This window comes from Megascapheus bottae, chromosome 7 (assembly GCF_031878675.1).
Source record: "Megascapheus bottae isolate mThoBot1 chromosome 7, mThoBot2.hap1, whole genome shotgun sequence".
In the NCBI taxonomy this organism is placed as follows: domain Eukaryota; kingdom Metazoa; phylum Chordata; class Mammalia; order Rodentia; family Geomyidae; genus Megascapheus; species Megascapheus bottae.
In genome coordinates, this window is record NC_143515.1 from 35,317,056 (window position 1) to 35,340,672 (window position 23,617).

Genomic DNA, 23,617 nt, shown 5'->3' on the forward strand with positions numbered 1-23,617 from the left:
GATGTTTCCTCAGATATTGCTGGGGAGAGGGGAGACTTTATCTTAGATGGATTTTTTTTTTTTTTCCAGTCCTAGGGCTTGAACTCCGCCCTGGGTACTGTCCTTGAACACTTTTTGCTCAAGGCTATCACTCTGCCACTTGAACCACAGCATCACTAATGGCTTTTTCTGTGTATGTGGTACCACAGAATTGAGCCCAGGGCTTCATGCATACTAGGCCAATACTCTACCCTAGGCAGGCTTATTTTACATGGATTTTTTTCTTTCAGCACTGAACGAAGCTGGCATCACTGGGATTTATGTCTATAATCCCAGCTACTCAGAAGACAGATCTGAGAGTCACAATTTTAAGCCAACCCGGGCAGGAAAGTCCAAGAGACTCATCTCCAGTTAACTGCCAGAAAATGAGAAGTATCCCAAAGTGGCAGAGTTTTAACCTTGAGCAAAAGTGCCCAGAGATAGCACTCAGGCCCTGAGTTCAAGTCCCCTAGGACTGACTCCCCCCTTCCCCCCCCCCCCAAAAAAAATGCTGCATAGATGGCATGATTGTTCTGGTAACTTTTTTTTTTTTTTTTTCCCCAGTCCTGGGCTTGAGCTCAGGGCCTGAGCACTGTCCTTGGACTTTCTCAAGACCAGAGCTCTACCACTTGAGCTTCAGCACCACTTCTGGCTTTTTTCTATGTATGTGGTACAGAGGAATCAAACCTGGGTCTTATTGCATGCTAGGCAAGCACTCTACCACTAGGCCCCAACTACGGTAACTTTGATCTACTGTTTCCAGATATAGGCTGTGTCCTTTATAATGTTTGGAGTCACAAGTTCAAAGTTAAGGTTTGGGAATATTTGTATATCTTTCATGATCTGTCTTAGAATTGATACATATTGGAGCCACGAGTTTGACCTAATAGTAAAGTGCTTGCCTAGCATGCACAAAAACCCAGTTTCAATTTCTTGGTTCCACATACACAGAAAAGGCCAGAAATGGTGTTGTGTCTCAAGTGGTAGAGCTCTAGCCTTGAGAAAGCTCAAGGACAGTGCTCAGACCCTGAATTCAAGCCCCAGCACTTGCAAAAAAAAGAAAAAAAATGATACATATTTATATACACTTACCTTTTGTATATTGCCCAAACATAATTTACACAGTACTTGTATTTTGATTGGTCACATGAAATTACTGATAGAATTTTCCCATTTTGCCATGTGCTCCAAATTCAGGATGGGTTTTTATGACACAACTGAAGCTTGAACTCATCCTTGACTTTTTTTTTTTTTTTTGGCCCCCTTCTCTCTTTCTGGCCCCGCTCGCTCCGGTCAGGCTCGCTCCCTCACGCTCCGGCCACCACTCGGTTGGGCTCTACAGTTTCCCATCTTCTTGTCATAATTCTACCCAGTTCCCTAGACCTTACTAAATGTCTTCACACTACCATCCAGGTTTATTCCCTGGTGACTTTATACTCCTAAATCTGACTATATCCATTTTCCTGTTAATTTTTAGATCCGTTAAGGACAAGAACATACATGTCTATTTGCACTTTTGCACTCTACTCTAAAGGGAGCAGTGGGTCACCATGATGTTAATTACTAGTCTTTAATAATAGTTGTGTATCGGGACCGGGAGTTTGGCCTAGTGGTTAAAGTGCTTGCCTAGCATGCATGAAGACCCGGGTTCGATTCCTCGGTACCACATACATAGAAAAAAGCCGGAAGTGGTGCTGAGGCTCAAGTGGTAGAGCTCTAGCCTTGAGAAAGTCCAAGGACAGTGCTCAGGCCCTGAGCTCAAGCCCAGGACTGGCAAAAAAAAAAAAAAATAGTTGTGTATCTCCCAATGGGCTTACTGGTTTCCTGTTAGCTATACAAAGGGTTACTTGGTATCCCTATATCTTGAGAGAAAGACTTCATAAGTTAACATGTGATACTGAAAAACCATTAATGATTTGGTTGAGTCACTAATCACTGAAACAAGTTTAAACTATGTAGCAGAGAAATCCACCATCCATCTCTTTATACCTCTATTTTGTTATGAAGTAAAAATTGGAATATAGGGGTTTAGAATGTAGCTTAGTGGTAGAGTGCTTGCCTAACATACAAGAAGCCCAGGGTTTGATTCCTCCGTATCACATAAACAGAAAAGGTTGAAGTGATGTGGCTCAAGTGATAGAGTGCTAGTCTTGAGTAAAAGAAACTCAGGGACAGTGCCCAAGCCCTGAATTCAAGCCCTAAGACTTGCCATAAAAAAGTGTTACATAGGGCCGAAAGTTTGGCCTAGTGGTAGAATGCTTGCCTAGCATGCACAAAGACCCAACTTCGATTCCTCAGTACCACATGCATAGAAAAAAAAAAAAAGCCGCAAGTGGTGCTGAGGCTCAAGTGGTAAGTGCTAAGCCTTGAGAGAGTCCAAGGACAGTGCTCAGGCCCTGAGCTCAAGCCCAGGACTAGCAAAAAAAAAAAAAAAACACGTGTCATGTATGATTTCATATTCAATTTTTTTCATGTTGAATGTTTTTTATTAACATTGATTTTTCATCATATTTCAAATGACATTTAACAAACAAGTATTCAAGAAGAGAATCTATATACAATCACTTAGATTTTAGAACATAATTAAAATTAGGCTGAGGGTTTGTATGTCATAGATACATATTAATCTATGTAATAAAACATGTCTATAGAGGGGCCAGGAGTTTGGCCTAGTGGTTAAAGTGCTTGCCTAGCATGCATGAAGACCCGGGTTCGATTTCTTGGTACCACATATACGGAAAAAAAAAAAAGCCGGAAGTGGTGCTGAGGCTCAAGTGGTAGAGCTCTAGCCTTGAGAAAGTCCAAGGACAGTGCTCAGGCCCTGAGCTCAAGCCCAGGACTGGCAAAAAAAAAAACATGTCTATAGAGTCATAAAATATTCACCTTTTTTAAAAAAATAAAGTATTGGGCCGGGAGTTTGGCCTAGTGGTTAAAGTGTTTGCCTAGCATGCACGAAGACCCGGGTTCGATTCCTCGGTACCACATACATAGAAAAAAGTCGGAAGTGGTGCTGAGGCTCAAGTGGTAGAGCTCTAGCCTTGAGAAAGTCCAAGGACAGTGCTTAGGCCCTGAGCTCAAGCCCAGGACTGGCAAAAAAAAAAACATGTCTATAGAGTCATAAAATATTCACCTTTTTTAAAAAAATAAAGTATTGGGCCGGGAGTTTGGCCTAGTGGTTAAAGTGTTTGCCTAGCATGCACGAAGACCCGGGTTCGATTCCTCGGTACCACATACATAGAAAAAAGTCGGAAGTGGTGCAGAGGCTCAAGTGGTAGAGTTCTAGCCTTGAGAAAAATCCAAGGACTGTGCTCAGGCCCTGAGCTTAAGCCCAGGACTGGCAAAAAAAAAAAAAAAAGAAAGAAAGAAAGAAAGAAAAGAAATAGAAAATTAGAGCCAAGGGCTGGTGCCTCATTCCTGTACCCCTAGCTATTCAGGAGACTGAGATCTGAATATTGTAGTTTGAAGCCAGCCCATATAGAAAAGTCCATGAGACTCCTATCTCCAATAAACAGCCCAGAAAAAGCTGGATGTGGTGCTGTGGCTCAAATGGTAGAGCACTAGCCTTGAGCAAAAAAGACCTCAGGGACAGCAGGCCTTGAGCTTTGAGTTCAAACTCCAGTACTGGCAAAAAAAAAAAAAGCCACAATATTAGCTCTTTTTCCTTTTTTTATTTTTTGTTTTTGTTTTGTTTTGTTTTTGTCAGTTGTGGGACTTGAACTGTGGGCCTGGGCGCTGTCCCTGAACTCTTCAGCTCAAGACTACCACCCCCACCCTCTGAGCCACAGAGCCATTTTTGGTGCCCAGGCTGGCTTTGAACCACGATCCTCAAATCTCAGCCTCCTGAGTATCTAGGATTACAGGCATAGCTACTGTGCTCGGCTAATATTAGCTCTTTTTTAACTTCATAACTCATCAGTTTTCTTAGTTGACACTGGCTTCAAGGGATTTTCTATATTAAAATGGAAGAATATTATTGTGAAACATAGCAAGGACTTTCTCTTTTTTTCTGTTGGTCATAAGACTTGAACTCAGAGCCTGAGCACTGTCCCTGAGGTCTTATTTTTCTCAAGGCTAGTGTTCTACCACTTCAAGCCACAGGGCCACATCCAGGTTTCTGGTGTTTAATTGGAGTTAAGAGTCTCACGGCCGGGTATGGTGGCTCATGCCTGTAATCCCAGCTACTCAGGAGGCTGAGATCTGAGAATCACAGTTCAAAGCCAGCCTGGGCACTAAAGACCCTAAAGACCATGAGACTCCAGTTAACCACAAGAAAACCAGAAGTGGTGCTGTGGCCCAAGGGGTAGGGCAGTCGTCTTGAACTGAAGAGCTCAGGGACAATGCCCAAGCCCATGGATAGGGTGGTAGTCTTGAGGTGAAGAGCACCCAGACGCAGAGTTCAAGCCTTGAGTAGCTAGGATTACAGCCATGAACAACTGGTACCTGGCTAAATAATATTTCTCTCTCTCTCCCTCTCCCTCTCTCTTTCACAACTCTACTTCCCAAGGACTTCTTTCACAATCTTTTAACACTGAACAAACAGCAGGAGTGCTTTTTCCTAGAATATTAACTCTAGTAACTTTGACCTTCTGTGATGTTTTCAAGTACAGGTTGTGGGTTTTTGGTTTTGAGGGTTTTTTTGGTCAGTCCTGGGCCTTGAACTCAGGGCCTGAGCACTGTCCTTGGGCTTTTTCCTCAAGGCTAACATTCTACCACTTGAATCACAGCACCACTTCCAGCTTTTTTCTATGTACGTTGTACTGAGGAATCAAAGCCGGGTCTTCGTGCATGCTAGGCAAGCATTCTACCACTAGGCCAAACTCCCAGCTCAGGTTGTGGTTTTTTTCATGCAATATATATTTGGACCCCTGGAAATTTTTGTTTATATTTCATGACTTGGGGATGAGACCCAGAATTAAACATGGAATTGATACATATTGCATGTACATATATCTTTTTATTTTTTGTTGGTTGTAGGGCTCAAACTCTGGGCCTAGGCACTGTCCTTGAACACTTCAGCTTGAAGCTAGCGCTCTACCATTTGAGCCACAGTGCCATTTCCAGTTTTCTGGTGGTTAATTGGAACAGAGAGTCTCATGGACTTTTACAGGGAGGGAAATGGGGACAAAAATATGAGAAGGGGTATTAATGTGTGAGAAGTAATGCACCTACTATCTGGCAAATGTAACTGTAACCCCTCTATACATTACCCCAACAATAAAAAATTAAATTAAAATTTGAAATATGATGTAAAAATCAATGCTAATAAATTCTTTAATTAAAAAAGTTTCATGGACTTTTGTGCCCGGGCTGGCTTTGAACCTCAATCCTCAGATCTCAGCCACCTGAGTAGCTAGGATTACAGGCGTTAACATTTTTTGACTAGTAAATATCTCCAATCAGGTGAAAACTATTTGGAATGATGCAAATAGATATGTAAGGCATTTCTGCAACAACACACAGAATGGCATAAACACATGTTTTTTCCTGTGACACTAAAATATCACCAGGGAAGCAGAGAAATGAACTCTTGTGTACAGCAGGTGGAAACATAAAACAGTACATCCACAGTAGAAAATCCATCACATTTTTCTTAAAATACTGTTTAGAATGATCCAGAAGTCCCACTCCCCATGTGTACATTAAAGAGGAGAAAGCGGTGATTCTATCTGTATAACAGTACTCATAGCAGCATTGTTCACCATGCTTAAAAAGTAAAAACCCAAATATTCATCAGTGAATGCATGGATAAACAAAATGCGATTACATACACACTTATACACACACACCCCACACCCCAAGACGTATTATATGATAATAGAAGGAATAAAGTACTCGCATGGGCAAGCCTTGAAACCATTAGAATAAGGAAGATACTAAAGGACAACTATTGTCTGACTCTACTTATATGAGGAACAGTTAATCTATAACAGTTAAATTCAAACACAGAAAGTAGAATACTAGATTCCAGAGACTGGAGCAGAGGAGAATGGGGAGGAATCCTTTAATGAATTTCAGTTTGGGTGAAAGACAGTAATTTAGTTGCACAAGAATCTGGAATTACATGATACCACTAAACCAATTTTTTTTTTTTTGCCAATCCTGGAGCATTAACTCAGGGTCTGGGAACTGCCTCTGAACTTCCTTGTGCGCAAGTCTACTACGTTAGCCACAGTGTCACTTCCACTTTTTGAGTGGTTAACTGGAGGTGTCTCATGAGGACTTTTCTGCCCTGGTTGGCTTTGAACTATGATCCTCAGATCTCAGTCTTCTGGGTAGCTAGGATTACAAACTTAAGCCACCAACTCCAGCTTTTTTCTTTTCTTTTCTTTTTTAAGGAGTTACATCCCCAAAATGTACTTTAAGTACAGAGTCAATATTCAAACTGCCTATATTCAATTTTTAGACCTACTGACTTAAATGTTTCCTTGGTTTGTCTTGGTTTGGTACCAGTCCTGGGACTTGGACCCAGGGCATGGGTGCTGTCTCTGAGCTCCTTCCGCTCAAGGCTAGTGTTATACTACTTGACCCACAGTGCCATTTCCAATCTTTTCTGAGTAGTTTATTGCAGATGAGAGTCTCACAGACCTTCCTGCCCGGGATGACTTCTCTAACAGCAATCCTCAGATCTCAGCCTCCTGAACAGTATGGTTAAAGGCATACTGAGAACCTAAATCTCACAGGACAAGTTGATGTAAAGTCCAATATATTTCTATTCTTCAGTTCCACATTGTGCCTTTAAATCCATATAGATGTTGAATTTTGCAGCCAAGCAGACTGAATAGTAGAACTAGTACTGCAAATATGCTTCTTAGATTCTTAGCATTAGCTAGAAAATTCACAGGAATGCTAAGTTTTTTCTCTCACTACACAGCTATTAAAGGAAAATTCTAAGGGTGGGGCCCAGATTGTTTCAATTAAGAATTCAGGAATTCTGATGTATGTTCAACACAGCAGGAAAACCACTAGACAAACTGGCTTCCATTTAGCACCTGCTTCCGTAAAAAGAGTGGTGTTTGGAATTTTCTTTAATAGCATTATTCTGTAATACTGTAATCGTACTAAAACCTACCTAACACCTGGAATAGCAAGCTGTAGTAGAATATTTCTAACTACACGAAAGTCGTTTTGGGACTAGGAATGTGGCTTAGTGGTGCCTAGCATGCATGAAGTCCTGGGTTCAATTCCACAATACCACATACACAGAAAAAGTCAGAAGTGGTGCTATGGCTTATGTGGTACGGTGCTAGCCTTGAGCCAAAAGAATCTCAGTGATAGTTCCCAGGCCCTCAGTTCAAGCCTTAAAACTGGAAAAGAAAAAAAAAGTCCCCTGTTTCCCTGAGGAGTACATAATTTAAGGTAATCTGAATTTGTATTCCCAGGTATTGTTCACTTTATTTGCTAAAAACAAACTTTTGGGGGCTGAGAGTTTGGCCTAGTGGTAGAGTGCTTGCCTAGCATGCACAACACACTGGATTTGATTCCTCAGTACAGCATACACTGTAAAAAGCTGGAAATGGTGCTGTGCTCAAGTGGTAGAGTGCTGGCCTTGAGGAAAGCCCAAGGATGGTGCTCAGGCCCTGAGTTCAAGCCCCAGGACTGGCAAAAAAGTAAAAATAAACATTTCCTTTGAGGCAAGAACTGTATGTTAATTTTACAATTTTAATACCTAATTTGGGGCCCCAAAGATGGTCTACTTTGCTAGGTTACTCACATTATCCCTGAGTACCAGCATATGCTCTCTGTGCCCAAGAACCATGTCACTGGTTGGACAGGTGGGTATTGGTGAGACTTAATGGGCCCAGACCTCATTTTGCTTTTTGCTTTTTGATAGTACAAGGGGCTTCACTATGATACTGCCATATGGGTATATCATATACATTCCTCAAATGCACCCATTCTATTAATCTTCCATATCCCCCTTTTGTAATTTGTATAGCATTATTCTGTCACTATTAATACTGGAGACAATAAAATAGGATACATTTCTGAATCCAATGGTCAATTTATTGTAGCTGCCTGTGTTTCCTGCTCTAGCATAATCTTTACTGCAACAACAAACTTTCCTGCAAATGTGACTGCATTCTGCACAGTAGGTAAGTTAGTAATACTTCCCCACCACATGAACTATAGGCTGTTAATAAAAATAGCTTAATATACTCACTCTGGCCTGAAGGTTCATAGGCTAGAAGGTCTAGAAGGCCAGGGAAGCTATAGGATGTACTTAGATTTCTTTGTACCTCAGAGTAACTTCTGTTGATTCTTATATGAGATACACATATTTTGGGTTGCGTCTTTCTGTACAAAGGTGATAGTGGTAACAATATTTGTGTCAGCACTAATGTTTTGTAATATATTTAGTCAAAGTTGGCCAAATGTTAGATCCTGATGAGACTTCACTGGAAGTATAGATCCTGGACTGGAAAATTTAGGGAAAACTAAATTTTATATTAATGAAGAAAGTCATTCCCTACCAAAGGACTCACTTTCAAACATAGGACATAGAGAGGGCGTGTTATTTCAGAAAGAGGAAAAGTGGTGAAACTTTTTTTTTACTTATGTATTAAGATGGGCGCGGTGGCTCCTGCCTGTAATCCTAACTACTCAGGAGGCTGAGATCTGAGGATCAAAGTTCAGAGCCAGCCCCAGCACATAAGGAATTGAGACTCTTATCTCCAATTAACCTCCAGAAAAAGGTAAGTGGAGCTTGGCTGAAAGGTAGGGCGGTAGCCTTGCATGTACAAAGCCCTGGGTTGATTCCTTGGTACCACATACACAGAAAAAGTCAGAAGTGGTGCTGTAGCTCAACTCAAAAATGGCTAAGAGCCTTAGCTTAGCTCAAGTAGGATTGCTGACAGTGTTAATAAAATGGAATCTGATGTAGCCATAACCAATCAAGACTTCTCAGTGTAGATACTAAGGCCAGTGATCTGGGGAAGTTTCATGGAAAAACTACAATCATTGAAAATAATAAATGGGACGTTTAAGACACTATACCTTAAAAGAACATTCTTCCTGATTAAATGAAGCATAGATTTCATTATATCCCACAGGACAGTTAGCCAACATTGGGAAAATCAAATGTGCTTATGCTCTCAAAATCCAGGGAATTCTGCTTATTCACAGATCTATCCTTAGGGCTTTACTACTATATGCTACATGGAGAAGAGACAATCTTGTTTTAGAAATAATTGAAAAGGATGCTGTGACCAGGCCCCAGTGGCTCATGGCACATACCTTAGCTACTCAAAAAGCTGAGACCTGGAGAGTCAAAGATCAAGGTAAGCCAAATTAAAAAAAAAAATGAAGTCTAGGAGCTGGGAATGTGATTTAATGGTAGAGTGCTTGTCTAGCATGCATGATGCCCTGGGTTCGATTCCTTAGTACCACATATACAGAAAAAGCCAGATGTGGTGCTGCGGCTCTAGTGGTAGAGTGCTAGCCTTGAGCAAAAAGAAGCTCAGGGAGAGGACCCACGTCCCCAGTTAAAGCCTGGCCAAAAATAAATAAATAAATAAAAAGAGTCTACCTAGCCAAAAACTAATTAGCAAAATAAAATGGGCTGAAGTCCGTGGGGGTGATAGACCACCAGCTGAGCCTTTCCAAATCATCACCAGAAAACTGGAAACGGCATTGTAGATTAAAGTTGTAGAGGGTTAGCCTGAACCAAAATTGGTCCTGGGGCTTGAACTCAGGGCTTGGGCACAGTCAATGAGCTTTTATGGTCAAGGCTAGTACTCTACTACATGAGCCACAGTTCTACTTGCAGCTTTTTTGGTGTTTAATTGGAGACAAGAGTCCCATGGACTTTCTTTCCTGAGTAGGCTGGTTTTGAACTTTTGTTCAAGGCTAACCTTCTACCACTTTAATCCACAATGCCATTTCCAGTTTTCTGGTGATGATTTGGAGACCAGAGTCTCACTTACTTTCCTATATGGACTGGCTTTGAACAGCAGTTCTCAAGTCTCAGCTTCCTGAATAGCTAGGATTACAGGAATAAGCCACCAGTACTAGAAGAATATACTCTTTAGGATAATCCAAAATCAAGGTCCTAAGCCTTGGATACTAGGGTTCAGAATCAACTATTTCCTTTGTAGAAAGAGCTATGCTTTATATTGACATGTTGGTTGATAGTTGAGGTTTGTCCTAACTCAGGTAGAGGACACAATCCCATTAGTGAGCAAATATGAATTGGCACATTGATGGTTTCATGTTGTCATTAGATTGTAAGATTGGCTTTTGGGGCCTTCTAGGTCTGGATGTCAGATAGGTGTTTCCTACTTCCCTTTGTATGGCATCTAAGTGAGATTTTCTCCTTACTATACTGTCTTCATTTCAGTTCCATTTAGTTTTCTCTCTTGATACAATTCCACCCATTTTCCTTGGACCAGCTACAATGTCACCTCCACAGTCTGCTTTTCACAAAGAATTTACATCTTGGTTTATTCTCTAATTATCTGGCAGTCCTAAACTCCATAGCTACCTTACTGTACCTATATTTTCCATTCATTTTTTGATCCATTAACAGAAATGTATATGTTGATTTGTAATCTGTAGTTGAAAAGCAATTACTGTGACGGCACCAAGTTGGCCTATGATCTATTTTACTCTTAATGTTGCTATTCTTACTGTGCCAAATATGTCAATGAAACCCATTGGAGTGTATCTATTTATGTACAAGAAAAAAGCCTAGTGCATATGTAGGCTAACTTCTACTGTTTCCAGCATTCATGGAGTGTTTGAACCTATCAGATATGGGGAATTAATGAAACATACACACATACGTCTACAAAGTTAAACAAAAAACTTTCCTGAAGGGCCGGGACTTTGGCCTAGTGGTAGAGTGCTTGCCTAGCATGCATGAAGACCCAGGTTCGATTCCTTGGTACCACATACATAGAAAAAAAGCCAGGAGTGAGTGGTGCTGTGGCTCAAGTGGTAGAGCTCTAGCCTTGAGAAAGTCCAAGACCAGGACTGGCAAAAAAACAAAACAAAACAAAACAAAAAACCTCTTAAAGGCACTTGTAAGAATAAAATTAGTGTCAGGTGCTGGGCATGGTGGCTCATGCTTATAATCCTAACTACTCAGGAGGCAGAGATCTGAGGATCGAACTTCAAAGCCAGCCCAGGCACTAAAAGTCCATAAGACTCTATCTCCAATTAACAACCAGAAAACCAGAAGTGGCACTGTGGCTCCAGGGGAAGGGTGGTAGCCTTGAGCTGAAGAGCTCAGGGACAGCACCCAAGCCCACAGTTAAAGTCCCCCCCCCCCAAAAAAAAAAAACAATTAGTTTCAGGTGCCAGTGGCTCATGTACCTGTAATCCTAGCTACTCAGGAGGCTGAGATCTGATGAGATCTGAGAATCGCAGTTGAAACAGCCCAGGCAGGAAACTCCATGAGTCTTACCTCCAATAAACCACTCAATAAAACTGGAAGTATACCTGGTGCGGTGGCTCACACCAGTAATCCTAGCTACTTAGGAGGGTGAGGATCATGGTTCAAAGCTAGCCACAGCACAAAAAAACTTGAGAATTTTTTTTTTTTTTTTTTGGTGAGCCATGGGGCTTGAACTTGGCCTGGGCAGTCCCAGAGCTTTTCAGCTCAGGGCTACTGCCCCACCCCTGAACCTGGGTGTTGTCCCTGAGATCTACAGCTCCAGGCTACCACCTTACCCTTGAGCCAAGCTCCACTTCCTGTTTTCTTGTGGTTAATTGGAGATAAGAATTTCAAGTCCTTTTGTGCCTGAGCTGGCTTTGAACCTTGATCCTCATACCTCAGCCTCCAGAGTAGCTAGGATTACAGGCTAGAACTTGAGACTTATCTCCAACTAACCTCTAAAAACAGGAAGTGGGAAGTGCATATTGGCCCAAGGGTAAGGCAGTGGCCTTGGACTGGAGAGCACAGGGACAACACCCAGGCTCTGGGGTAGGGGTAGGGCAGTAGCCTTGAGCCTGAAGAGCTCAGGGACAATGCCCAGGCCAAGCTCAAGCCCAAGGACCCACAAAAAAAAAAAAAAAAAAACAGAAATGATGCAGAAATCATGCTGTGGCTCAAGTGGCAGACTGCTCACCTTGAGCAAAAGAAACTCAGAGATAGCACCCAGGCCCAGAGTTCAAGCCCCAGGATTGGCAAAAAAAAAAAAAAAAAGAATTAGCAAAAAGATAACTTTAAAACTATGAATTCCTGCCTCTGTATCAAATATATCTTGGAAGCTTTATTAGTACATTAACATTCACAATTACAATAGGAAGGAAATAATTTTTACCAAGAATCAATGTTCCCTTAACATCGTTTTGCAAGTAATCGTCACAATGGTGAAGCCATATTTTTGTAATAGTATGTGATTATAGCCTATTGTTAGAAATCAGAAGTTTCATATGTTCTGTTCTGCTAATGGCTGTGACATCAGACACCATCTTTGTATGCTAGATATAGAACTGTTTTTTAAGACTGGCTGCATAACAGAAGCTCTGAGCCCCACAGCTGACTCAGATATGCAGTTTTTGCCTTAATTTCAGCAACCCACTTTTCATACTACAGCAACTGATGCATTCCTTCTACAAGCTGCATTTGAACATGCTTGGTGTCACTGCTAATACTCTGCTGTAGTGCAACTCATCTGGGTTATCAATATTGCTGCAGCTATTAACACTGTCGATACTTTTTACTATTTAAGGAGAACTTCATTCCTTGTGAAATGGATCTACTGTGATAATTCTTTGGGTTCTCAGAACTTTGAGAGGGGATCACCAACCACCTACTGTAAACATTTTAGCCACATATACAAGATTCTCACACTTCTAGCTGCATACTGGGAACTTAATAAAGCTACCATAACAAGGTACTATCCTCAATCCATTAAACCCCAATTCCTTGTTGTGAGGGCCTAACAGCATTTTAAAGCTCCTTGGGGATGGGAGTAAAGTTTATGTATAGTATAGTAATTGCCCAACAGGAGTAAAATCCTAGCTACAATCCCTAGAAGATAGAGACAAAAAAAGGGGGATAGGGTGGGCCAGGTAGGGGTAGGGGGGGTAGGGTAGCTTGGCCTAGTGGTAGAGTGCTTGCCTAGCATGCATGAAGACCCAGGTTCAATTCCTTGGTACCTCATATATAGAAAAGACATCTAAGGTCTCTCTAAGCTGTCTGGAAGTGGTGTTATGGCTCAAGTGGCAGAGCACTAGCCTTGAGAAAGACCCAAAACAGTGCCCAGGCCCTGAGTTCCAGCATCAAGACTGGCAAAAAAACAAAAAAAAAAAAGGGGGGGGGGAGGCAGGCAAGAGGCTCAGGGGGCCAGGAGTTTGGCCTAGTGGTAGAGTGCTTGTCTAACATGCATGAAGACCAGGTTTTGATTCCTCAGTACCACATATATAGAAAAGCTGGACGTGGTGCTGTGGCTCCAGTGGTTAAAGTGCTAGCCTTGAGGAAAGCCAAGGACAGTGCTCAGGCCCTGAGTTCAAACTCCAGGACTGGCCAAAAAAAAAAAAAGGCCTCATTACATGATTTAATACTAGATTGCCAATCTCTTAATTCAATTGACTGTATTTATTTTCCATTTCACTGGAGATTTCTGTATGAAATTATACTTGTGAGACTTGAATTTTACACACAAAAAAAATAAATACAGAAGCAATCAAAAGATCCCATTCTGAAAGTCAAGGCTTTAGGACAGGCACATTTCTATTAAAGAGGTATAAATTAGGGGCCAGGAAGTGGCATAGTGCTTGCCTAGCATGCATAAAGCCCTGGGTTCGATTCCTTAGTACCACATAAACAGAAAGAGAAGGAAGTGGTTCTGTGGCTCAAGTGGTAGAGTGCTAGCCTTGAGCAAAAGAAGCTTAGCGAGCACTCAGGCCCTGAGTTCAAGCCCCAGAACTGGCAAAAGAAAAAAAAAAAGAGGTATAAATTACTTGATAGCCAGGCTTACAAAACAAAAATCATCTTCTAGACTAGTTTTACCTAAGATCATTCCAACTGTAAACTAGTGAGTCCCACTCTCTAAGATGTTACAAACTTGGACATCACTATTGATGGATATCAAAAGAACAATTCAATTATAGAGATGGGCTAAGTACAAGTTATCCACTGAATCTTGTATTATTATCTTATGATCCATAGGCATTGCTTTGTTGCACAATTACAATGGCAGAATAATGAATTCAAAAACCTTTGCTCAAATTTTGTTCTTCTTTGCCAGTGATACTTAGTTGGAAGGAGAGGGGAAAAGAGTGTCCTGTCACAGCTCCGATTTTAGTTTCTCGTACAAGTTGTCTTGGTCAATCATGTGTGTGTGGCCATTCCAGCGGTGATAAGCGAGCAGGGCAGTATTGTAGCCTGCAATGGCACTCATTTCCATGGCACTCGCTGCACTCTCTATGCCATTGAGGTAATAGAGCTGATCGTGGAGGACGATGGGGGGGCACTTCTTTGGAGGCATGTAATGAGGATAAGCAAGCCATGGCTTCCTCACAGCATAATCATAGGACAAGAAGAGTGTTGTAATTTGTTCTTTAGTAAGAATTTCTCGGGAAAACGTCTTCCAAACATGTGTTCCATCTGTTGACGGTGGAGGATGATCTTTTCCTTTAACAGAGTTCACAATTCCAAGACTGTTGATGAATATATCTGCATTGTCGGTGACTAAAATTGTAGAAAGACCAAACTGATCTTTGGCTCTAGAGCTAAACAGAGTTGAATTCAATTCACCTTTAACAAAAGTTGTCACTATTTGCTGGTAATTCTGATGGAATTCTTCAATTGGAGGATCAAAGTTGAGGAAAGCGATGTTGGATATCTTTTGACTCAGTGGAGTGGCCACCAAGACAATGTCATAAGAGTCTGATTTAGTCTCAGATCCAATTTTATAGACTACTTCATACATCTTTGGGGCATTTCCTACAAAAATAAGGAAACATACATTTCTTAGTGTTTCTAACTATAGAAACTACATATTAGCAAGTTCTAAAAATAATTCTGTAACTTCTCAAACTTTCTCTATCATTCCAAAAATGGGAGATTTATGCCTTAAGATACTGCCCATCTAATTTTACAACACTGAAGGTAAGAACTTAGTAGAATGTTAGTATGTTTTCTTTTCTTTTTTTTTTTTGTCAGTCCTGGGCTTAAGCTCAGGACCTGAGCACTGTCCTTGGATTTTTCTCAAGGCTAGAACTCTACCACTTGAGCCTCAGCACCACTTCTGGCTTTTTCAAAGTATGTGGTACCAAGGAATCGAACCCGGGTCTTCGTGCATGCTAAGCAAGCACGCTACCTCTAGGCCAGATTCCCAGCCCTAGTATGTTTTCTTTTGAGGATGAAAATATTGTTTATATCCGAAGAGTGAGGCCACTGAACTTGAGCACATTTGGGAATATTGCTACAAGGAAGAACATAAACAACTTAAAGTTCTATCATTCTGAGGCTTGGAATGTGGCTTAATGGTAGAGTGTTTGCCTAGCATGCATGAAGCCCTGGGTTCGATTCCTCAGTACCCCATACACAGAGAAAGTCGGAAGTGGTACTGTGGCTCACGTGGTAGCCTTGAGTACAGAGAGTCAGGGACAGTGCCCAGGCCTGAATTCAAGCTCCAGGATAAGTGGAAAAAGAAGAAAGAAAGAAGGTAGAAGTAGTAGTAGTAGTAGTTGTTGTTGTTATTGTTCTATCGTTCTGGAACTGAATCCAAGATGCCAGAAGACAAGTTTCTCCCCCTAAGCAATCTTTTCTACAGGGACAACTAGTAGCTAAGAAAGCTCAACTCACCTCGCTGCTTAGTCTTTGTTTTCTCCTCTACAGACAATACGGAACCAGATATAAGATTGACTTTGGATGCCTGGATGAGCCGTGAACAAACAACTTTATTGCCACCTTCCACAGCCCAAAGGTTGGAATCAGCAGCAGTCATTGACACTGCCCCTGTAAGCCAGAGGAAAAACATGTTTTAATTCTGACTTTATACATAACCCTCAATCTATTCCCCCTTCTCGATTAAATGTTCTGCTCCAAATGCTCTAGACACTACCCCCCCAAAAAATAATAATCTTGCCAAGATGTCAACACCGAGTTAATAAAAACTACTAAAAGAACCCCCTCCTTGCAAAAACGCATGTCTAAAATAGATTATGAGAAAGCCTCCCAACCCATTGCCTAAAGTCAGAAGCCACCCTAATGTCAATTAAGTCCCGCTGAGAACAATGTTCACAAGCTTTCCAAGCCCAGGCTTACCCACGAAGGCATTGAGATCTGTGCTTTGCCCAAAATTGATCCTCATAATAGGAGCAATCATTTCACGGAGGAATTTCTCAGAGAAGCCAGCTTTCTGCAAGTTTTCTTGAAGCGTTTGGTTAACCAGTACAAGGTAGTCATTGCCTCCTATGGCATGTAATAGCTTTTCAACACTACTGAAGGCGTAGTCGTGAGACTGGTAGCGGTAAATCCTTTGGAAAAGAGAAATGGCCAGTAAGCATTAAACAAGATAAATAGGGGAAATGTGAAGAGGATACACAGCATCACAAGAATCAAACTAAAAGATAAATCCCTCTAAGAGAAATGTTTACATAGAGACTCTTTCAAAAGAAAATTGTCTTTTTTTTTAAATAAGGGACAATGTGATAACCGTTTCAATACTACCTATAATAGCTAACTTAATTACCTGACAATAATGAGAGGAACCTAGCCAGGTGCTCATGCCTGAAATCCTAGCTACTCAGGAGGCTCAGATCTGAAAATCATGGTTCAAAGCCAGCCCCGGCACTAAAGACCAAAGACCATGACACTCTTATCTCCAATTAACCACTAGAAAACTGGAAGTAGGGCTGTGGCTCAAGGGGTAGAGTGGTAGTCTTGAGCTGAAGAGCTCAGGGACACTGCCCAGGTCCAGAGACCAAGCCCCACATTGACCAAAAAAAAGAATGTAAGAATATGAAGCTGCAAGGAGAAGAGGGTAGAAGCCATCCAGAAGAATTCTGGCTGACATCTTCAAGAAAGTCAGGCCAGTGCAACTGAAGTAGACATTCAGAAAAGGAAAGGGTGCAGATTTTTAGTTAGTAAGAGAACGTTGAAATACATCCAGAGTGGTGAGTGAGGACCTCTAACAATCTGTTGTTTCATGAAAGCGCTAAGAACACTGGCAAGGGCTGGGAGTTAGGCCTAGTGGTAGAGTGCTTGCCTAGCATGCACAAAGACCCAGGTTCAATTCCTTGGTACCACATATACAGAAAAAAACAGAAGTGGCTCAAGTGGTAAGAGTGCTTGCCTTGAGAAAGCCCAGGGACTGTGCTCAGGCGCTGAGTCCAAGCCCCAGGACTGGCAAAAAAAAAAAGAAGGGGCTGGGAGTTTTGCCTAGTGGTAGACAAGCACTCTAGTACTTGTCTAGCATGCATGAAGACCTGGGTTCAATTCCCTGGTGTCACATACATAGAAAAAACTAGAAGCGGTGTTGTGGCTCAAGGGGTAGAGCTCTAGCCTTGAAGTCCAAGGATAGCACTCAGGCTGAGTTCAAGCCAGGACTAGCCAAAAAAAGAAAAGAAAAGAAAAGAAAAGAAAGAAAGAAAGAAAGAAAGAAGGAAAGAAAGAAAGGAAAAGAAGGAAGGAAAAGAAGGAAGGAAGGAAAAGAAGGAAGGAAGGAAGGAAGAAAAAAGAAAAGAAAAGGAGAACACTGGCAAAAATTTTCAGCATTAGACTAGAGATGTAGCTCAGAGGTGGAGCACTTGCCTAGTATGTACAAGACCCTGCATTTGAAAGTCAGCATTTCAAAAAGGAAAGAGAGGGCCGGGAGTTTGGCCTAGGTTAAAGAGAAGGAAAAAAAATTACCTCATAAATTTGTCTAACACATCTTCTACCCACATATGCATTCGCAGGGACTGAAATCCATAGCGCCAGACTAGTTTAATCATGTTAATTATAAACCAGCTGCTCTCTTCGAATACCAGATCCTCTCCATTGTACACTCCCATTAAGCCCCCAGAAGCTGGAATTGTAGAAAGCCCTGCAAAACAGAGAAAGGGTAGGTAAGTGACTTTTCCCCAAGTCTAAGAAGACACATTAAAGGCACTCTATCTTTAGAATAGTGATATGCTCCCTCCCCTATCCAAAAGCAGATGCTCTAGAAGATGGGTCAGAAGAGCACACAGATGTATCAAATTAGACCTGCTATTTTGGTCAGGGAGAAAATGAAAGCACCCACAAGCAATGTAGAAGGCAGATGGGAGCGTGGAGGGGAAGAGGCACTCCCTTTGAGTTCCTCTTGGCTTGACTCATGGCTTTGCAAAACTGGGCATTTCAGGTTAATGGAAGGAGGCCAAAATTACACAATATTCCCAGAGGAAAAGGCCTGCAGAGGCCTGCCATATTTCCTCTACAACCTGTCCAGCCTCCTCCCCAGTGCTGGGCACATGTTTGTACCCATAGCTGTGTGAATGACTTCCAACTAGGCTCTTCAAGCCACAGCATCACATTTTCTCAGTTGTAAAACAAGCACTCTATGGTTTCTGCTCAAACCCTCTGATTCTTCAACACAAACCCAACAGCCACCATCCTCAACCCCTCTCCCATGTCTGTAATTCCAGATAACTAAAGAGACAGATACCTAGTGTCCCATTACAAGAGAATGGCTTCTAGTGAAGCCAGTAAAGACTGCTAAACTGAACAGTGAAGGCAATACAGAAAAGTTTTAGTTCTCTGTGTGATAAAAATATGGTAATTTTCACACAGAAACTTGCTTAACTTGAACCAAAATTACATACCCAGGTCTTTGACAAAACGCTTCATATGCAGATTTAAAGGATGGATGACTGAACCGCCAGCCTCATAGTCGTGTCCTTGAACTGACAAAGTGGCCAGACGACCGCCAACCACTTCTCTTTCAAACACATCAATCTTCACATCATTCCCAAATTTTTGTCGAAGATAATAGGCAGCGGAAGTGCCTCCAATTCCAGCTCCAATAATTGCTAAGAGAGGGAGGAAAAAAGGAAGTTTTTTTCCCCCCCCCTTACCAGTGTGAGTTTTGTTTCTGAAAGATCATTAATAATAGAGGTTACTCAAGACCAACAATTAGGCAATCCTGGGGGAAGGAAGACTTCAGGGCTGAAGACAGAACTCCCTGAATGTGGACAGTCCCTCCTCCCAGTCAAAAGATGTGGTAGATTTAAATTACAAACTGACATTCATTGTAATTTTCCCCCCAGATGCTCAAGTTTCTCACGGGTCTTTGTGAATGGCACCAAAGGTGCCTGCACACCCTTCGATGGGCCGTTCCAGTACGCATTTCAAATAAAGTGGCCGCCATGTTCTCCTAGCTTTTCTTCTTTGTCTCCATATGGACCCAATGTATAACTAATGATCGTAGAGAGCAGAGCTTTAATTGGAGGGTAGGGGATCAGGAAGCAATACCGCAAGGGGAGTGAAAGGAGAAAGCCAAGAGATGACTGTGGTAGTTGCAACAGCCCTGGGCAAAAAAAAAAAAAAATCCCTGCATGCCTGGGGCCTCTGTGGGCAGACCTCAGTAGCCAGGCGACAGGAGAGGTGGCTCCAGACAATCCAGAGGACAGATTGGTGGGCTTGTTTGCGCAGCTGTGAGTGCAGGGTGTGCAGCTCGGCCCAGTGGAGCGGCCTGGTGCTTCTGGACCAGCTAGAATGGGCCTCGCAAAGGCCTGGGGCTGTAGGGACATTTGGTCGCCACTCCCCCAGGCCTCAAAGCAGCATCTCTCCATGGCAGGGAAAGGACGATCCTGCCCGCGAGACGATGGAAAGCCACCCTGAATGTGATCCTGCGTCGCGAGCCCTGTGCCCCTGAGTCCCGGTTTGGGTCTCGCTCGGCTCTGAGACAGAAGCGCACACAGCTCCAGCGCCCGCCCGCACCATCCCCTTCTGGCCTACCGATCTTCTCCGGCGGGGCCCGCGACTCGGCGCTCGCCAGGCACCCCCAGCTGCACAGGAGCAGCCCCAGCCCCAGCAATGACGAGACGAGCTCGGTAGCGAAGCGCACCATGGCCTCCCTGAGCGCTGCAGACTGACTGCCTCCCGGACCCCGCAGTCTCCGCGTAGCGGAGCTTCCGTAAGCTCGCTAGCCCCACCCCTCGTCTATAGCTCCGCCCACGCCCCGCCCAGTTTTCGACCGGACCCCGCCCACATCAGGAACGCTCCACCCGCCTTGTCTCCGCCTTGTCTCCCCCGTCTCCCTGCCCCTGCGATGCAGATCCAAGGTCCACCAAGTCCGGTCCAGCCTTCCAAAGCTGCTTCTCCAGAAGACATTCCAGGCCCCAGTCTCTGCGAGTAAAGCGCCTCTTCCATTCTGTCGATCTCACTTTCAGAAAAAGCACACAGCCCATCTGTCAGACACAGGCCATCTGGGCCAAGAAATAGTTGCTGAATTATCAGTTTAAACCAGGGACTCTTGGGCCCGAAATTAATGTATGGAGGTATTGAATCAAACAATCCAAAGCAATATATAATCACCCACGCTGAAATTCCTTACTACCAAGCTGAAATTTGATTGGTCTTCCAAGAAAAAAGATCTAATAGCTAAATTGCCAAAGATGCCAGCTTTATCAGACAAAATAAGGAAGTCTCCTCAGCCTTAACTTTCACAAGACAAGTTGCTTTCAAAGGGTTGATTCCGGGCTGGGATGTAGCTCAGTGGCAAAGTGCTTGTCTAGCAAGTGCAACGTTCTGGCTTCAATCCCCAGTACCAAAAAAAGAAAAGACAAGAAAACAAAAAGTTTTAAAAAAAACCCAAGGGACTTTTTGTTCTGTTTCTGCTTTCATCAAACCTTTAGTCTATAAAGCAAACTTCTTTAGTTTATTAGTCATTTTACTTGATTAGTCATAATATTTTTTATTTTTTCTTGGTGCTAGTCCCAAGTCTTGGAACTCAGGGCCTGGATATGTGGTCCCTGAGTCCCCCCCCCCCCCCCCTTTCTCTGCTAGCACTCTACCACTTGAGTCACAGTTGTACTTCTGGCCTTTATTTTAGTGGTTAATTGGAGATCAGAGTTGTCACAGACTTTCATTCCCAGACTGGCTTTAATCTGTCAGATCTCAGCCTCCAAAGTTACCAGAATTATAGACATAAACCACCAGTATCTGGCTAATTTTGTTTCCTGACAGACTTTTTATCAGCCAGGAGTTTGAATCTACATGAGAAACTTTACCACAGAGACTTCTACCATTTATCTGTCTTCCCACCATTTGCTATCCTTAGAGACTCAAAATATTTTTCCTTTGTCTTGTCACTTCTCTAAAAATCAGCAATTCTTTGCTGACAGCACTCTCCACTATAAGTCTGAATCCAAAGCAAAATCTCTTAGAGATTCACTCATTTTCCTAGGTATTTTCCTTGTCTACATTGTTAAATTGTATTTACTTATATTTGTTTTTATGTTTTGTTCATTTTTTTTAGTTAGTATATCCCTGAGCTAAAGAGCTCAGGGACAATGCCCAGGCCCAAGCGTTGGGTGGTAGCCTTGAGGTGAAGAGCTCTGGGATAGTGCCCAGGCCCAGAGTTCAAGCCCCATGACCCCACAAAAAAAAATTACATAATTAAATAAATATTTGAGTTCCTTCGAAATGATAGGAACTCAAATTGAGGCCATGATCTAAATGTTTGTGAAAAATTAGATTTAAAAAATACTCTTGGGGGCTGGGAATTTGGCCTAGTGGTAGAGTGCTTGCCTAGCATGCATGAAGACCCAGGTTCGATTCCTTGGTACCACATACTTAGAAAAAGCCAGAAGTGGTGCTGAGGCTCAAGTGGTAGAGCGGTAGCCTTGAGAAAAAGCAAGGACAGTACCCAGGCTCTCAGTTCAAGCCCCAGGACTGGCAAAAAAAAAAAAAAAACCAAACCAAACCAAACCAAACCAAAAAACCCACCTCTTTCATGTGTATAACTTCAGGAGAGTAGGAGTGGGGGGAAAAAATGATTTAAAATGCAGTGGTGGGGGCCGGGAGTTTGGCCTAGTGGTTAAAGTGCTTGCCTAGCATGCATGAAGACCCGGGTTCGATTCCTCGGTACCACATACATAGAAAAAAGCCGGAAGTGGTGCTCAGGCTCAAGTGGTAGAGCTCTAGCCTTGAGAAAGTCCAAGGACAGTGCTCAGGCCCTGAGCTCAAGCCCAGGACTGGCTAAAAAAAAAAAAAAAATGCAGTGGTGGAACTCACTAGCCTCAGGTTCTTTTGTGCCCAGGCTGGCTCTGAACTTTGATCCTCAGATCTCAGCCTCCTGAGTAGCTAGGTTTACAGGCATGAGCCACTGCGCCTGGCACATTAGGCTTTTAAAATGGGAGACAGAAGCATTTCACCATATATCCTTGCCCTCTGAAAATAATAGAACCTAGCCAGTTGCAGTGGCTCATGCCAGTAATTCTAACTACTCAGGAGGCTGAGATTTGAAGATCAAGGCTCAAAGCCAGCCTGGGCACAAAAGGACCTGAGACTCTTATCTCCAATTAATCTCAGGAAGTGGGATTGGCACAAGGGTAGGGCAGTAGCCTGAGCTGAAGAGCTCAGGGACAGCACCCAGGCCCAGGGTTAAGGTGATAGCCTTGAGCTGAAGAGCTCAGGGACGGTACCCAGGTGGAGTTCAAGCCTCATGACCCACAAGAAGAAGAAGGAGAGGGAGAAGAAGAAGAAGAAAAAGGTGAAGGAGAAGGAGAAGAAGAAGAAGAAGAAGAAGAAGAAGAAGAAGAAGAAGAAGAAGAAGAAGAAGAAGAAGAACAGGAGGAGGAGGAGGAGAAGGAGGAAGAAAATAGAACTCAAAAAGGTTTTAATAATCATGACAGAAAATGTTATCACATTTGGGCTCATGCCTATTATCCTAGCTACTTAGGAGACTGAGAACATGATTCACCACTAGCCTAGTCAGCAAAGTCCCGTGAGACTCCTCTCCAATTAACCACCAGAAAAACCATAAGTAACACTGTGGCTCAGAGTGATAAAAAGCTAATCTTGAGTAAAAGAGCTCAAGGACAGCACTGAGGTTCTGAGTTCAAGCCCCAGGACTGATGAAAAGATAAGATTACTACATAGATAATGTATGATCTTATTGTTATTGTTGCTGAGACAGGGTCACTCTATTGCAGTCCAGGATGGCTTTGAACTTCCAGTCCTCTTGCAAGAAAAATTTTCTCATACCTTCATAATGCCTCAGGTCTCTTTTCTTTTCCAGTCCTGGAATTTGAAGTATGGACGTGGGTACTGTTCCTGAGCTTTTTTTGCTTAAGGCTAGTGCTCTACCACTTGGAACTTCAGCTCCCCTTTTTTTTTTCTGTGATTGGGGTAAAAGTCTCACTAACTCTCCTGCTTAGCATGATTTCAAACCACCATTGTCAGATCTCAGCCTCCTGAGTAGTTAGGATTACAGGCTTCAGTTACCAGCACCAGACTATTTCTTTCCCTTTTAAGTAGTTTAGTTCCCTCCCCTTGTCCCCTGTGTTTTCAATATAGAGTCATTTGTAAGGAGAATAAGCCCATCTGGGAGCAGCCTGGGCAGAAAAGTCCATGAGACTCTATCTCCAATGAACCTTCAGAAAACTGGAATTAGTGGGGGTGGTGGTGGGAGGGGTGCTCAAGTGGTGGAGTGCTAGCATTGAGCACAAAAGCTGAAGG

The 23,617-nt window shown here is 42.7% G+C and overlaps 1 protein-coding gene across 1 annotated transcript; it reads right to left on the reverse strand.

Annotated features, from left to right (window-relative positions):
* Positions 1 to 12,196: 12,196 nt before the first annotated feature.
* Pcyox1 (prenylcysteine oxidase 1) lies at positions 12,197 to 20,043 on the reverse strand. The gene is made up of 6 exons (XM_090336741.1): positions 19,892 to 20,043; positions 18,757 to 18,963; positions 17,825 to 17,999; positions 16,238 to 16,449; positions 15,776 to 15,928; positions 12,197 to 14,911 (listed from the first exon to the last, which is right to left on the reverse strand). The coding sequence occupies exons 1-6, from the start codon at positions 20,001 to 20,003 to the stop codon at positions 14,253 to 14,255; spliced, it is 1,518 nt and encodes a 505-aa protein (XP_090192867.1). The 5' UTR covers positions 20,004 to 20,043; the 3' UTR covers positions 12,197 to 14,252.
* Positions 20,044 to 23,617: the final 3,574 nt, after the last annotated feature.

Excerpts from the sequence above, each read along its gene's own strand:
- Pcyox1 (XM_090336741.1), bottom strand. The coding sequence starts at position 20,003 with ATGGTGCGCTTCGCTACCGAGCTCGTCTCGTCATTGCTGGGGCTGGGG. Across the intron at positions 18,964-19,891 it reads GGCCCCGCCGGAGAAGATCG|CAATTATTGGAGCTGGAATT; the intron begins GTAGGCCAGAAG and ends TCCCTCTCTTAG. Across the intron at positions 15,929-16,237 it reads AGATCTCAATGCCTTCGTGG|GGGCAGTGTCAATGACTGCT; the intron begins GTAAGCCTGGGC and ends TCTGGCTTACAG.